The 15,814-nt window shown below is 44.2% G+C and overlaps 1 protein-coding gene across 16 annotated transcripts in view; it reads left to right on the top strand.

Moving 5' to 3' along the window:
- The window catches only part of SLC15A2 (solute carrier family 15 member 2), a 72,874-nt gene that overhangs the window by 11,443 nt on the left and 45,617 nt on the right, over positions 1-15,814 (top strand). For 6 of the 16 annotated variants that reach the window (XR_006018279.1, XR_006018278.1, XR_006018277.1 and 3 more), the window contains exons 1-2: positions 4,900-5,591; positions 12,856-12,902. Coding sequence is in view for 10 of the 16 variants with exons in the window: in XM_042041556.1 (XP_041897490.1) it covers positions 5,474-5,591; positions 12,856-12,902 (165 nt within the window). In the remaining 6 variants the exon portion in view is untranslated. Of the gene's footprint in view, positions 1-4,892; positions 5,592-8,320; positions 8,385-12,486; positions 12,554-12,588; positions 12,903-13,924; positions 13,997-15,814 lie in introns of those variants that run through there. The other 10 variants (XR_006018281.1, XR_006018280.1, XM_042041562.1 and 7 more) reach the window with 8 other exon arrangements.

The following is a 15,814-nucleotide window of genomic DNA, read 5'->3' as shown; positions in this document are numbered from 1 at the left end:
CCCCCCCCCCCCCCCCCCCCCCCCCCCCCCCCCCCCCCCCCCGGGGGCCCGCGGGGGAGCAAAAGGCAGAAAATGAGCTAGCTGCTATTATTTTTTATGAATTAATCACCCATCTTCAGATGTGACAAAACACTCAGAGAAAGTTGGAGTCTCTTTTTGCTCTATTTTCAGCTGATGCCGGAAGCAAAAGTGTCAGAAATCTCTCTGCAAAGCCTGTTCTGATGAGATTTCCAGCCAGTTTCATGAATGAAGTTGGTTTGGATTAACTGTGAATAAGTTCCTGGGCAGAGAACTACCAAATCATGGGTTCACTGATCACAGACTTCTCTGTGCATAGCATCTGACCCAACACTCAATAAAGGCAATGAGAAACCTACTGGGGCAGCTTATCCAATAGCTCTGGAGCCATTTTGCAGTTCCAAAGCAGCTGGAGTCAGCTATTCCTAGACACTGGAAACTGGATGGGAGGGAAATTTGCTTATGGTCCATTCACCTGATTTATGGGGGTTTGCATCAGGCCCAGGGACAAGTTCTCTACACCATACACTGCTCATTTACAAAACTGGTGTAGCAGATGAGACCTAGTAAGAGTCAAGCTCTCCTCTTTTTCTCCTGCTGCTCTGATACTTTATTTTCCAGCAGTGATGAACAGGGACAGATGCCTACTTCTGGGATTGTTTAACTGTGAGGACAGTTCCAGGGCTGTCCCCTGAGGCTGTCTCCACAAGTAACAGGTATTTAAGTTATGCCTCTCTATTGATCCCCCGTCTGAACAATTAGCAGTGGTGCTTGCTCTGAGTCCAAAGGTGTCTGCAGTCAACCTCACAATGATATTCAAGGAGATCACTGTTTTAAAAGGCTGCCTCTCCTGAAGTGTGCCGTGCGTTTTAAATGTGACAGGCTACATGACAGGACCTGAAACAGAGACATTTGAGGAAGCTTGGGAGCTTCTGATCCTTGAGCCTGAGTCCAGCCATACTTCCTGACTTTTTGGCTTGGGAGTCTGATTCAAACACACCATTTTCACCTGCTATCCATATCTTTATAATTCCTGCAGAATAATCACTATTTTTAAGATGCCTGCCTTGATATAGAAATGCAATTCTCTGCGTGACAAAACCCTAAAAATCTGGTGGCTGGTAAATAAAAATTGTTGAGAATGATTGTTTCATTTGAGGCATCAATAACTTCAGCAGAGCTGTAAGAACAGCTCAGCTTCCCTGAAACTGGCAAAGGAACTTTTTTGTGTTAAGTAGCTCACTTTGGCTGCTCTGCAAACTCCAACTAAGACTCCTGGGGGTCAGATTTTCTGGAGGTGGAAATCCAATACTGAATGTCTTATGGGGCATCAGGGCTACCAATTCTGCTTGTGAGGCTGTGTGAAAAGCTAATATGTGCGTTGAGAAGTAAAAGCACTGACTGAATGATCCTTCAGGAGCTGTGGATTCAGTTCTTGTTTCTATGCAAGAATTCTATGTTCTCTGTGTTTTCTGCACAGCCTTGAGGTGGTTGTTCTTCTCCTTGTCCTCACATGGGCTCAGTTGCTAGACCAGTCTTGTAGTAGGTGGAAGAGAGTAGGAGAGGTCAGGCCTCCCATCTGCTTCTTTAAGCAGCCTGGACAGCCCCACGGCTGGCAGGGCTTCTGCCTGGAATGACAGGAGTCAGCAAAGAGCCAAGGCAGCAGGGCACTATGATCCTTATCCTGTGCTGTCACTGTGCTCCCATGAAGCTGAAGCTGTAGCACCAAACTGTCTGTGGAGCCAGATGCCCTGCAGGAGATGGAACTTACAGGGAGCATCCTTCAGGCACTGGTTTTCCTTCAGAGCTTTTCTTTTAGAAAGTAGATAGTCCTCTGTCATTTCTCAGCCTAGTGACAAAGTTACTGGGGCCAGCAGCCCTCAGTTTGGGGGCTGATGCAGGAAGACAGGTTGGAGTGAGCCTGCTTGAAGGGTTCTGTGCTGATTAGGGTTAGATATTATTGCCATGGGGGCAGTTAATTGAGGGGGTATCAGTAGATAGCAGGCCACCTCTAATTTTCCTTCCCTGCCTGTTATTTAACAAAACTATTGAGAGAAAGGCTCCATTAACTATACTTTTGTCTTTAATTCTGCAACAGCAGTAAAAGCCAGTATAGGAGAAGCCATTGAATGCAGGATAGAATTGGTTCTGTAATAATAATAATAATAACTTGCTTTCCCTCTTTGAAAATAAATATGGTCCCTAGTAGAGAGATTTATCCATTGCTGGCAGTCAATCAGCCAGGACAATTTGGGCTCTGAGTACTTAATTAGAATAACTTTAAGGAAAATTGCCTTCCTGAATCAAGTAAGGATCCATTAACCTGATGAAACAGGGTTTGCTTATCTGAGAGGTTAAGACTCATAACACAGCTTGGGCTGCATTAGATGAAGCCTCTTTTAGAACAGAAAGTAATAAAAACACCATCTGTCATGTCTAGTCAATCAGACCTCGTATAAGAGAGGAATTATTCCTCTGACTTTACCATTTTAAGATCATCTGTTTGTTAACAATGGGAAATGTCAGTAATGCTGAAAACTGGTTTTGTGCCCTCAAATTATTTCTAGCTGCCTTTATCTTGGAGAGAATTAATATTAATCTGAGTTTATACAGGAAAGAAATATTTCTAGATAAATACAATGCCAGACCATTCCATGTTGAGTCTCTTGTGATTTGTTGTTAGAGGTAAAACTGAATGGGAGGTAGAGGAAAAACTGCCATGTACACCTTTCTTCTGAAAGTGATTATTTCTATAAACAAATCTCTTGCAAGTTGCTGAGCACTCAGAGGTTCTTTGAAGTCAATTGAATGTATTCAATTCACTCGAGTGGCCACCTGCATCTTAAAGGACTGGCATGGCTAGATCTTCTCGTGTAGCATAGGCATAGCTGGAGATCGTGGAAAAGGTGTTTGCATTTTTTGGCACAGATTTATCAAAGTTAATAAATGTTGTCACTAATGGATTTCTCTGACAGTGTGGTCTCCTCTGTTTACTGAGGAGTACTTGGAGACATGTAAAGACTGAATGCCAGACAGCAAAGACAGCTGTGGGCACAGGAGGTGGAAAGAGTGGTCTAAAGTCTGTACCAGTGTATCCCCAACACCACTACGCACCAGCCAGGGTGGAAACACCATCTCCACTTGTCACACACCACAGATGAGACTGCAGTGGATGTGTTAATGTACACCATTGCCTGCTGCTTGGGCATGTGCCATGCTGCTGCCCAGCACGTTCAGCACTGCTCTATGGCTTCTGGGTGGCCACAAGCTGAAGAACACCAGAGGTGGTTTTTTGTGTGTCCATGGAAAAACCATTTCTTTGCTCAGGGTTGCTGTTTGCACAAGAGAAGCACACAGAGTGTTTGCAGGTATGTGTTGCAGAACTCAGCTGTTGTGTGGTGGGCACAACCCCATGCAAGATCCCAGGAGGAAGGAGAGGCTGGGGATAGAGGAGGAGGAGGATTAAAGCAAATGCCTAATTCAGTATTCAGTCAGAAGATGTGCTCCAGTTAAGCTAATGGGACTGGAGATCTGGGAGAAAGATGGTTGAGCAGGAGGAAGACAAACAGGTGCTCTGGGGTGGCATCAAGGGAAGGCTGAGCACTCCTGGTCCCACTGATGTGAGGTCGATCAGATGTCACTCATCTCCAGGAAAAAAGGACCTTTTATTGGGAGTTAGCATAAGGATGAAGAGTCACAGATGAATTCTTCCTTCTATGAGAGTATAACCCTTCTCCCTGCCAAACTCTGAGGGGATTTGTCATGAGTGCCAGTGGAGAGCAGACTGCCCTGGGCACAGGATGGCCAGGACAAAAAGAATTGTGCTACAGAGTGTTGGGGTCCCTGGAGATCCAAACTCTGTATGGTTAGATCAACATTAAAAAAAAAGCAAAAAAAAAATCTCTAATTTTGTGCCAGTTCCTCTGGGACCTGATGCAGGGAAAGCCCACATGACTGCACTTCCCCCTGGAGCTGGTGAGAGCTGCTCCCACTCACTGTGTTAGCAAATTGATCCCCATGGTCACTGCGGGGGGAGGCTGAAAAGAATGGATGGCACTGCAAGCTCGTTATGAAAATGCAGGGAACCAGAGTTAATGAATCTTGGACGAGCCCCTAATCTGCCTGGCCCTTGGTGTGATGGTAGAGGAATCTGGGTGGGGAGGATCTGATTAACAGATCAGTGGAAATGACAGTCCCTAGAATGCAGAAGGTCGTATCATATCTGTCAGTGCTTGCATCTGGGAGGGGCCACTGTCAGAGAGCTGAGATCTCTGTGGATTAGATCTGGAAGGTTTTTTTTATCAGAACAGAGGTATTTTTGGGATTTACATGTTCTCTGTCCCTGGCATCTTGCCTTGATGAAATACCGATTACACAATTGCAATCTGACTTAAACCACAGTCAAAAAATCAGCTGTGTGCTGGGTTGTGGTGAGAATACCCTCTCTGTGATGGCAAAGATTTGAAATTGTGCAGTGCATTATATATCCTGACATAGGAAATCTTGCAGAGAACAATGAACAGGCTGTTTACTGTGGGTGTGTGGAAAAAAAAAAAAATTGGAAAAATTGGAATTAATGCCTTCTCTGAGATTTTCTTAGTCCAGTAGCCAGATTAATGAATAAAACCACTTGCCCCAGATGTGCAGGAGATTATGCTGCTTGATGCTTGTTTTATGGGCAGTGTAGTTAAGGTTAGGAAACTTGAAATAAGTGCTCAAGGGCCTGACAAGCAACGTAGTCAGAACCAAACCCCAGGGTCCTGCTGTCACATCCTGTAGCTCCTCCTTCACTGCCCAACAGATTCACTCTCCCCCCCCTCGCCTCAGTTCCAGGCATCCCTGTGAGCTGGTTGTGCGGAATAGAGTAGTTATAGGATTTCTGGTTTCTCAGTACCAACTGCCTCTCACTGAAGCCAGTGAAAGCAGCATTTTACTCAGGACCAGGGTGGGAGAGGGAGCGGGACACACCACCAGAAGAGAGCTACTGGTCAGCTGAGAGATCGGTGCAGAAAGAGAAAATTCCCAAGGCAGTATCTGTACCAGAGGCCGGAAGTGAGCACGGAGAGTAAGGGCAATGCACCCACGGGGTGGCTGAGACACTGGATGCGACTGTCTTTCACAGCGTTCCTCCAGACCCAGGCTGCTGCAGGCTGTGATGTCTTCAGTGGCTCAGCTGTCCCGTGGAGCCTGTGGCACAATAAATCAGTAGCTGTTTCTCACTTGCTCTGATAATACTGCAGGCGGGGCAGCTGAACAGAGAGACTGCTGGGCTGGCATGCGAGAGGCTTCAGCGGAGTCTACCTTCATCAGGATGTTTCTTCCTTCTTTTGCTCCTTTCTGAAATGGAGGTACTGATAACTGCTGAGTGAGATGCCCTGAGACCTGCTGCTGAAAGGCACTATGTGATATTCTGCTTCTGAAACCACCAGGGGAGAAAATATTCTTGGGACACCAAATGGTCCTCAAGTGTTTTTCCAAAGTTCTGCCTCCCCACATCCATCTTTCTTCCAGCTGCAGTGGAGCACCTCCCACCTTCTCACACCAGGAAGGGGACGACCCAGCCTCAGCTCCAGGCAAGTGGACTGGGTAAACCTTTAGATTTTTCTGTTTCCAGGCTCTCTCTGTTATTCAGAGGTTTTGAACAGAGAGCCTGAGTTGAGCCTGAGCTAGACAGGTGTGGCATTGGGTGCCTGAGGGACCAGCACACCTTGTGACAGTCAGAACTGATCACTTGCACCCGAGAGAGACCAACAGCACTAACTACTGTTAGAAACCGAGCTCACATGCCCTTGCACACCTATCTTGGCTCTCCTTTTCTGCATTTATTTTTTTTCAGAGCACTCTCTCTTTTGCTAACTTTACATACCTATGTGAACACTAAAAATAGCTATTGTTTCAACTAGGAACTGTCTCTAAGAAGTGGGCAGCATTCCTAAAATGCCTTAAATTTCTATAAAGGGGGAATAAAGGACTGTCAGGAAGGGCAGAACATAGAAACATCCCAGGGACTGCACATGTTTCCATTGCCTGGAGCCCCTGGATGTACATTTTCTCCATGTCGACCTTATTGAAACCAGTGCTACCAGTCAGCATGGTACCTTATACCATAGCAACAAGTACAGCTTAGAAGGGAAGGGGAAAATAGCTGGAAAATAATTCAAGAGGTCACTTAGCCCATCTCCTTACTGACAGCCTGAATAGTTAAATTATTCCTGATTTTCTATGTAATACATAGCTTTCCTTGGTATTCATTTGCTGTTCATCAGTGGTCTGTTCTGAAAGATCTCAAGTCTTATTCTGGAACCAGTCTCCATTTTTTGTTCAGTGGTTTTGTGATACTCTCATCTTGAGAACCTAGAAAGTAATTTAAATTCATGGTTGTATTTTGTTTGTGCTGAGTTTTCTTCATTTCCTGCCTCAGCTCTCTCATGCCCTGTGTTTTGCTTGAACATTCCCTCCAATGAAGAGAAAAATCCTAATTTTCCCTTGCTATGATGGCCTCTTAAAAAGTTGTTCACAAATAAAAGCCCTTCCTCATGTGTTCCCCCTCTGCCCCTTAATCTTCTAAAAGAAGTCACAAGCATTACCAAGTGAAGCTTTTTATTTTTCCCAACAATTATTCTCCCTCCAGCTTTTCTTCTCTATTGCATTGTCTGGCCTGTAGTGCTCGTATGTCTTTTCTGCTTGTTTTTCACAGTGCTTGCCCAGAGTCTCACGCTGCTGGCTTTGCCATGCTGTGCTTTGTACTTATCTGTGCTGTATCTTCTTATAATATGAATAGCACTCCCTGGATCCTGGCCATACTTCCTACATTATAGATTTAAATTCTTCTTACCATCTATCTTTTGTTTAATATCTCTTCTGTGCACAGCCTGCTCTTTTGTAGCCATTATTAAAGTTTTGCTTCAGTCCTTCTTTCGCAAGCACCTCATGATTTGCCATCATCTTTTTATGAGTTGTTCATGCTGTTCTTCTTCTTTCACTTCAGGCTTTGCATCCCTTGTTGCTCTATGAAATGAATCATCATCTGTAGGAATTTATTCCTCATTTCATGTTGGAATTTGATCGTGATCAGCTTAGGCTGCTCACTATTGCACATATAAGTAGCTATTGTTGCCTGCTTCTCTTCACTCTTAAATTCAGGTGTCTCTCGCTGTTTCCCTAGTGCATCATTCTAGTCCTCCTGCCCAGTTCCACTGGATCATCCTATGTCCAGATAATAGCAGAGTTCATCAGGAACTGCCTGCCTGTTTGTAGCCTTGACCTCAAGAGGTGATGATGATAGTTATGGGGCCTTGAAGCAGGTGGGACTTGAGTGCAATAAAAAGGTGAAGGGTGCAGATGACTTCAGGGCCATGATGTTGGGTGATGGACACCCCATTTTACTCTATTGCGGAACTCACAGAATTTCACTCTAAAGTACTTCTGTGTCTGCAGAAAATATCTGGGGTTTTCCCCTGCAGAGGAGTTTCCATAAAGCCTCTCTGAAAGAAAGTCACAGCGGTTTAGAGAAGGTTATGGGGGAAAAGCAGAAAGGAGTAAACAGTGGAAGCACAGTAGAAAAATTGTTGATTTTCCTTCAGGCAGCTCATGGCTTGAAGGTGAAAAAGGGTCTGAGGGAACAGCTTGTCAATGTTGTTTCTGCTTTGCTGTGTGATATGCAAAGACCTGGGAACTGGAGCCAGTCTGTCAAAGGTTGGTGAAACCCTGTGTGTCCTCACAACCTTAACCACTGGGTGTCCCATCCTTGGAAACATTCACAATCAGGTTTGACAGGGCTCTGAGCACCCTGGTCTAGTTGAAGATGTCTCTGCTTATTGGAGAGGAGTTGTACTGGATGGACTTTGATGGTCCCCTCTAGCCCAAAGTGTTTTGTGTTTCTATGATAGTGAAAGATATGTATAGTTAAGACCAGCTCTGTAGCTGGGGTATAGTGTTGAAAATTTGGATTTGTGGCCAGCTGTAGATCCTGTCTAGTCACAGAGACAGTCCCTGTCCTCATCCAAAGTAGTAATTTTATTGAAAGATAGTGTAGCTGCAGTGCAAAGTGATTGATCGTGAACATCCACGAAAGGTGCCATGCAGCCTCAGAGGCTGTATTCAAGAAAGGCAGATTCCCTATGACATTTGGGAGCTGAGAAGAGATGACTTCAGATCAGAAATAACTGGATGTTTAACTATTTTATTGGTGGCCAAAGGACTGCTGTTGGGAAGTGAAACATTAACAGCAGGGTGAAAAAGAGCCAGGATTGCTCAACGAGGTTCATCTTCTGGCACAACAGAGCTGGGGTTGTCCAAGGTGCAGGAAGCGGCCGGAATGGCAGAGGGGGATGGCACACCACAGCCTGCAAAGGAAGCCCAAGCTGGTGAGGAATTTTTAGAAGATTTCTTCTTGCTGATTGTAGGATAAACTGAAGGCAAAAAGGCAAGAGGGGGGATGAGAAGTTTCTCTGATTGTTACAGGTTGACTTGTGACCCCATGACAGGCTCTTAAATATAGAGTAGGTACTTGATATTGTTAGTGGTATTAATCTAAATACCTTTACAATTTTGAGTCTGTAATGGCTGGCGAATAGAGGAGAGATGTGGGTTTGAAGGCTTCTGGCATATTTTCCTGGTTATTCAAATGATTTGATACATCATTTTCTTAAATTACTTTGAAGTTTGGGAGAAGTCTGCAGGCAATGGAAACCACTCTTGATCTGTCTAAATCAGTTAAGCCCTGCTCTTTCTTGTGATCAAAGAATTGGAGAAAATAAGCCAGAAGAAACCTCCAGAGGTTATCATGTCCTTCCAGGGTCTGGTCATTAAGCCCAGAGTGTTGCTGGCACACATTCATCTAGTTTCTTAAAACCTTATCTCAGAAACAGAGAAAGAGGAGAGAAATACATATAGGGTAAAAGGGTTATAAAAGTATGGCCATTGTATATGAATTAAAAATTAGACTCATTATTAAAAGACGAGTGTGCCTGAGCTGAAAATTAGGAAGGGATTGTTCAAGATGAATGCAGGTAAAAATGAAGAGATTCGTTGAATATAAACAGATTAAGGCGCACAGTACTGCAGCAGGGAGCGGTGAGAATGTGAGGATTGTAAAAGCAATGTGAAAATGCAGATTCTCTTTCTGAGGTTTTGGGAACCAGAAAAAGTTAATTATGAACTGAAAATCATAGCAAAATGCATTCGTGGGAACTTCTGGCTATGCAAGGCATCTGGTAGCTGAATATTACATTTAAGTATGAATCATCCTACAGACTACCCAGTTGCATAAAGGATAATTCAGAAGAGAGCAAATCTTACAGAAAGCAGTCCTTGCTTTCATGCTTTCCAGGTGAAGTTGTTTGGCACAAGGTTTTCACAGAAATTCAGGAGGACACCTCATCCATATGCCTGCTCTGGGACAGGACCTGATATTTATGTAGTCCCTAACACATTCTTATATAACAGACATCATGAGTTGTCTGAACCCTGCAGGCCGAGCCACGTCATCTCTGTTCCAGTGTTCATCTGTCCTTGCTGAAAGGGAAATTGGAAAAAGAAGCCCCAAATCTTCTTTACTGAAAAAAGTCAATTATTTCTGCCATCTTATCCTCAATGAAAGTGGGTAATAGTTCATCTCTCTGGCTGTTTTTCCTATCAGTGAATAGGAGTAGCATTTGGTAGTCTCCTAAATTTCATCATTTTCATTACAGAGTTGTAAAATGGTTTCTCCTATTTTGCAACACCATTTTGGATTTGTACCCGGTTTTCCTCCAGGCTTCTCCACCCTGGTTTTGGGCACAAATGAGAGCACCATGCTGGCTGTGCTGAAGTTTTCTCTGCTCAAGGAAAAGCTGAGGACCTGTATGTTTCATGCTTTCCTAATCTGATGGAAAATCATTGATAGATACTCTTAGAGGGATTTCCTAGTCATCCGCTATTATGGGCATTTCATACGGACCCTATTTCCTTGTGAGGGATCAGAGACACTAGAGTTAGGATATATCACATACAGAGCTGCTCTAGCTGTTACTCCACTTACACTGTCACCAGAGAATAAGACAGTCTGGTTTGAGAGCATTTTTTCCAATATGAAATGCTGTTTTGTAATCCTTATTCGCCTTTTGGTGCTTAGAAGGGATTATCTGGTCAAGTATCTCTCTTGCTATGGAGGAACACACCTGGTGGAACAACCTACTTTTTTAGGGGCAGTGGTGATGCTTGTTCTACTTTTGCCCTTCACAAGGGAAGTGGCTCAATACGGTATTCAGCACTTGAAGGTGAATTTCATCAGGCTCTGATGATCAGAGCACATTTGAGATATCCAAATATTGTTTAAGCAGCTTTTGTCTCATTTCACACATACTCCTGCTGGTTCATTTCAAAGGTGTTGCATACCTTGTTGCAATTTATTTTTTAGTGAAAATAACAAAAAGCACACAAGTTTCCTGGCATCTCTGGATAAGCTTTTGTTTGCTTGTTTTCTGGTTTAAATAACAGCTTTTCATTTTCCTTCCTCTTTCTCCAATATTGACAGCATTTCTAACACCTTTTCTTACTGCCTTTTGTGTCCTCTTGCTAGCTGTAGTTCATTTTGTGCCTTAGCTTTGCTGGCACATCTCTACCACTCCGTGTTTGATCTGTTTGTCTATACTTGTCTTCAGAAATGCCACCTTATTTCCATTTGTGGTACAATTCCTTCCTGATTTTCAGTCCAGGACACACAGGTCTCCTTCTATCAAGTATTATTCTGTATTTGTATCTGAGGTGCTTGCAAATTTATTCTCCTAAACTTGTTTTTGCTGTTTGCTACAAGTTACCATTTATTGCCAGACATTTGAATTCCTTTTCTCCCTTTCTGTCTGAGAAGACCTTCTGGCAGCTAATGGCCTAAACAGCTCTGCAGTGTATTAGACAAGTGGTATGTTAATCCTACTGACTGATAGTGTTTTTCATGCTAGTATTAAAAAAAATTATCATTTCGCTTATGTGACGCATGGGGCTGCATACACACAGAGAAAATATATCTGCAGGAGGCCAAAAATATTAAGGCATCACACTGCAGCAGCATGGGAGTGCTGTGCAATAGATGGTGAAACCTTTCTTGTCTTCCTTTTGTATTATTCCTTTAATAACTCTGTTGCTGTGTTTGCTCTGCTTGCCTGTGTGTGGCAGAACACAGCAGGTTTCTACTGGGAGCTGTATAGACATACCTGGGGCATGAGATGCCAGCAGACGGCTCAGAAATATTTCTGCTGCCTCTAGCATGGGGTCAGACTTGCAGGACACAAGTACGTGCCAGCCTGGTGTGTGGTGACAGGACCCATGTGAACAAGACCTGTTCTGCCCCCAGCACTGGGTCTGCTTTTGAGTCACTCATACCCATGAAAAGGGCTTGACAAACCTGAGCTCCCTGGAGGCTGGACCCAGGTGAAAAGCAAGGCTCTGCGTGTGTGCAGATCACTGGGAGGGCTGAAGACAAGAGCTGGTTTGTGGCTGTACAGGGGAGGTACCAAACTGTTGCTTTGCCACTGCTGTAGAAGAAACAAGGATCAAGAAAGGGGCAGAACTTTCTGGTGCCATCTAAAGTTTGGCCTTCAAGTTAGCTGCCCAGTTGACCACAAGTTTAGCTGCCCAGCTAGCAGGAGTGAAACAGAATCCCTGGGGATTTTCAGAGGAAGCAATGCCAGAGCACATGAAGGAATGTGGACAGTAATTATATTTCCTCTGTGCAGTCTGTCACATCTGATTCCCTTGTGTAAGTGTTCTCCATGTCTTGTTAACAATAACTGAAGCCAGATTAAGGATCTGTGGTGTGGCCAAAGGCTTCTTTCCTGGTTTGTCAGCTGCAAACCTGGTTCTTGTGGTAACCAGGCACTATCAGCAGCTCGAGCTAAGGATGAGTTTATGCAGACTCCTTGTACCAGCTGTGGTTTCTGGGTGTGGTCTGTGCTTTGCTTATAAGAGAAGGGAGAAATATTTGGGAAAATTCTCTGAACGTTTGTCTTTTAAAGAAGCCAAATGTAAGAGGAAGAAGAAACCTCTGCACTGTGCCGAGGATACAGCAGAGCCACAAGTGCTGAGGATAATTTATGGGAAGGTTGTGAATTTTGCTCTGTAATAGAAAATAGAGGCATTGGGGCTGCTTCTGGGTGCTGGCTGTGTCCCCTTGATTAAGCTGTCTCATGGGAAAAGGCAAGGTCATTCTAGGGAATTGGTGTGGGAATGAACCCTGGGTCACTTCACCCCTGCAGTAGCAAAGAAATGATTTAACACAGTGCAGGCATCTGTGACATCCAGTGTCCAAGGGTTTGGTGTGATGAGCATTTTAGTAGTTATGTCTTGGAACATGTGGCTTTCCAGTGAAATGAGATCCCTGCTGAGTAAACCTGTCATTACCACATCGGGAGGGCGATGCACGGTCTGCTCCTAAATCTGCAGGCTGTAGGTGTATCTGGGACCTGGGATTTTTATTCAGTTCACATCTGTGCAGCATCCAGCACCATGCTGGGCTGGTGCACGTACAATAGCTGGGGGAATGCCAAACAACAGGGAGGTCTGTGCCACGAAGTACTGACAGCCCCAACCTGTGACTAATTTAGGCTGTGTTCCCTGACTCTTCTTGAACTCTGGAGTTGTCTTTCCTGGTAGCATCTCCCTCCCTTTTCTGCCCTGGCTGCACAAATGTGCTCAATTAGGGTTAACTCAAACTGAATCAAACTTCGTGCCTGAGGTTGGAAATCTTCCCAGTCAACTCACCACAGCCACATAGCATGGTGGGAGACAAGGCGAGAGGGGAGATGAACGCTTTTCAGAGGAATGAATCCAAGGAAACTTTGTTCACTTTTATTTCTGCAGGAGATGATCCCCCCAAAGGAGATTCCCCTCTTCAGAAAAAATCCCCGGTAAGTGTTACTGCTGGTTTCCTTTGCTTTGCTTTCTGCTCAGCTTGTTCTAAACATTGCAAGATCTCTCTGTTCTCTCCTCTGTTGTGCTCTGGCTAGAGACAAACACCCTTTCTTGCAGAGAGTTGAAATAAGCCTTAACAACTCAAGGCAAAAATCCCTCCACTAACCTGATTAGGTTAAGAAAGTGCAGCTTAAAGGGAAAACACAAACTGTCTGAATGTTTGGGGAAAAGGGTAAGGATTTTTATTGCTTTTTTCCTGAACACTACTTTCCTTGTGGGAAAGAACTCAGATCTCTGAAGTGGATGGGGATGTTGTGCATAGAAGGAGAGAGTTGAACTCTGTTTAGTTTGATGAAACCCATCAGGGAAGGGTACCCAGACACTGAAAAGCAGAAGGAAGGACCAGGATTGAGGACAGGCCGCTGGTGAGTGTTACAGAGCCCAGCTGTAGTGCCAGAGCCTTGGGTTTACATCTTTGATTTAAAGCCTAATTCAGGTGAACGTTGCAGCTTTGATGTTTGTGCAGGTTTTCAGGCTAATTCTTGTTGAGTGCTTGACCCCTAAGAACTGTTCACTGCATTGGCTTCAGGGAGAATTTGGCTTATATTGCAGCTGCTTTGATTTGCAGGATAATATGTAATACTTGGTCTTAAAACTCACAGTCATGTCATTAGCAAACCAACTATTTAACTCAATTTTAATTACTGTGCAGACATTAACTATTGGATATCCAGTGCTCCTGGGAAATAGTAATCTTTATCCCATTTTGCCATTAGTCAGCAAAAAGAGTTGAGAACAAATGTCTCCTGTAGTGGGGACTTTAAATGAACTTTCTTTTTTCCAAAAAACACAGTCTATCAACTTCCACAGTATCTTTAAGAGATCCATAATCCCACAGATCCCAGGCTTGCTGTGGTAGCTAAGCACTGCAGACTACCTGTGTGTTCAAGAATCCAGGCTTAACCTCTTTGCTTTTCCTGGGGCTCTCTGCTGAGCACAGTCCTCCTCTGCGAAAACGAGCAAACTGCATCTGGCTCTCCACATGGATGAAAACTTCCCACTTTTGGATGTCCAGGCAGGCCATAGGCAGGTCAGTGATACAGTGGAGAGAATACATGAGAGTTTCTGCATGTGCTGATGCCATCTCATGACATACAAGCCAGATGGAAGTACCCCTGCTTGTAAGTCGTTGCTCTACATTTGTAAGCATTTACTCAGGATCCTGGCTCAGGTACTTGGGAAGGTTTAGCTGGGAAGTCACTGCCTCCTGCTCTTCTTTCCCTCCTTGCCCCTGCTCATCTTTAGGAGGTGCCCATTCCAGAGCAGGAGTGGCTGAAATGAGTCACTGCACCTTAAACCAGTGCAGTAAATCCACTGGGAGTTGTGCACTGGGTGTGGAGGAGTGAGTTCAGGCAGCAGCGCTCCTGCCACCTGTCCTCCTGGGTTTGAACAGTCACTTTCTGCATCTCCAGCAATTTTTATTAAATGCCATGAGTACTTACAGTGAAGTCTGGGAAAGAGAGGAAGAAAAAAATCCCTGTTGTACAATTTTACTTCAAATTTCAGAAAATGCCTCCCAGCACCCATACAAAACATAATCTGCCTCTTATGGATTTTCTTCTTTTATTATGAAAAACTTGTAGGAGAAAAATATTCTGTGTGTGCATATGGTTGTGTGTTTGTGTATTTACAGCTTATATATGCCACCATTTTTAGGCTAATCTAAAAGCAGGAGGCCCCAGTGAAGCCCACACTTTCTTACAAGCCATATTGCTGAGCACAACGGTTTCAGAGTAAATTACAGATGAAATGGATAACTATATATTTACTCTAAAGCAAAAAGATCAAGGATTTCTTAGAGAAAGGCAGTCTATAAATAGTGAGAAAAATGTATACATATATATTATGTATAACAATGAATAAAAATATTTGTCTTTAGAGGGTTAAGTAATGGTAAGTAGGGGGGAGGTGGGAGTTGTGGAGTTTTGATTTTTTACAATCAGTCTGTTTTGTTGCTGTTTGATAATGTTGAAGAAGACAGCGTCATTAAGCTAGACTCTTCTAATCTTGATGCCATTGCTTTGGGAATCCAAATAAGCTTAGGTCTCTTGGTGGTGAAATAAACCTGAATAAACACATCTGGTTTGGTACTGTATTTGCATTTGGGACTCTGGGAAGAAATACAGGAATTCATTATTTCCAACCTGAGGCACAGAAATGCGTGTGAAGAGTTCATCTCACTTCACTGGCCCATACAATCACTGTTTAAAACTATAAATATAGTTGCAACTGTTAATATCACACTCCCCCCAAATCCCTCACCAAATCCATGGCCAGCCCCTCTCTCCCACTAATTGGCAGTGCTGTGAAAACCTGCTTTCCTGTTGCGAGGCAGTGGAGCTACTAAGCAGCTGGAAGCTGAAAGCTGCTTAGCTCAGACCACTGTGGGGTAACAAGGGGGACAGAGGCCCACACAAGGTCATGCCAAGACTCATCTGTTTAATGCCTTGTATTTCACTTGGGAAGTGCTGATGTTGGCTGGAGTAAAGTCAGGCTCAGCGAAAGAGTCGCCACACTCAGACAGATTTGACAGTCCCATCGCTGGGGTTTTTTAAAGTTCTGATTAATAAATTGAATTATCCATAGCTATGCCAGCAGTCTTGGAATATGAAATGGATGCCATGCCTGAGGGAGTGCCAGACAGAGAGCTGATGCTCTGCTTCAGTGAGTGGTGGCAAAGCTCGGCACAAGTGAGGTGCAGAGTTTGAGAGAAGGAGCAGCTTCACACACTGACGTAGACAGCAGATCTCTGAGGTCTCCCAGTTTCTGAGGCAAGGTCTGGTACAGGAAGAGGGAGCAGTTTTGGGGCAGGGCGGTAGCTTTATATGAAGTGCAGAAGAAAAGGCAT

The sequence above is a fragment of the Corvus kubaryi genome, unplaced genomic scaffold, assembly GCF_017639235.1.
Source record: "Corvus kubaryi isolate FWS band 111438036 unplaced genomic scaffold, C.kubaryi_AGA036_p1.0 37396, whole genome shotgun sequence".
NCBI classification, from domain to species: Eukaryota; Metazoa; Chordata; class Aves; order Passeriformes; family Corvidae; genus Corvus; species Corvus kubaryi.
The sequence above is the reverse complement of the archived record's forward strand: the minus strand, read 5'-3'. Positions and strand labels throughout refer to the sequence as shown.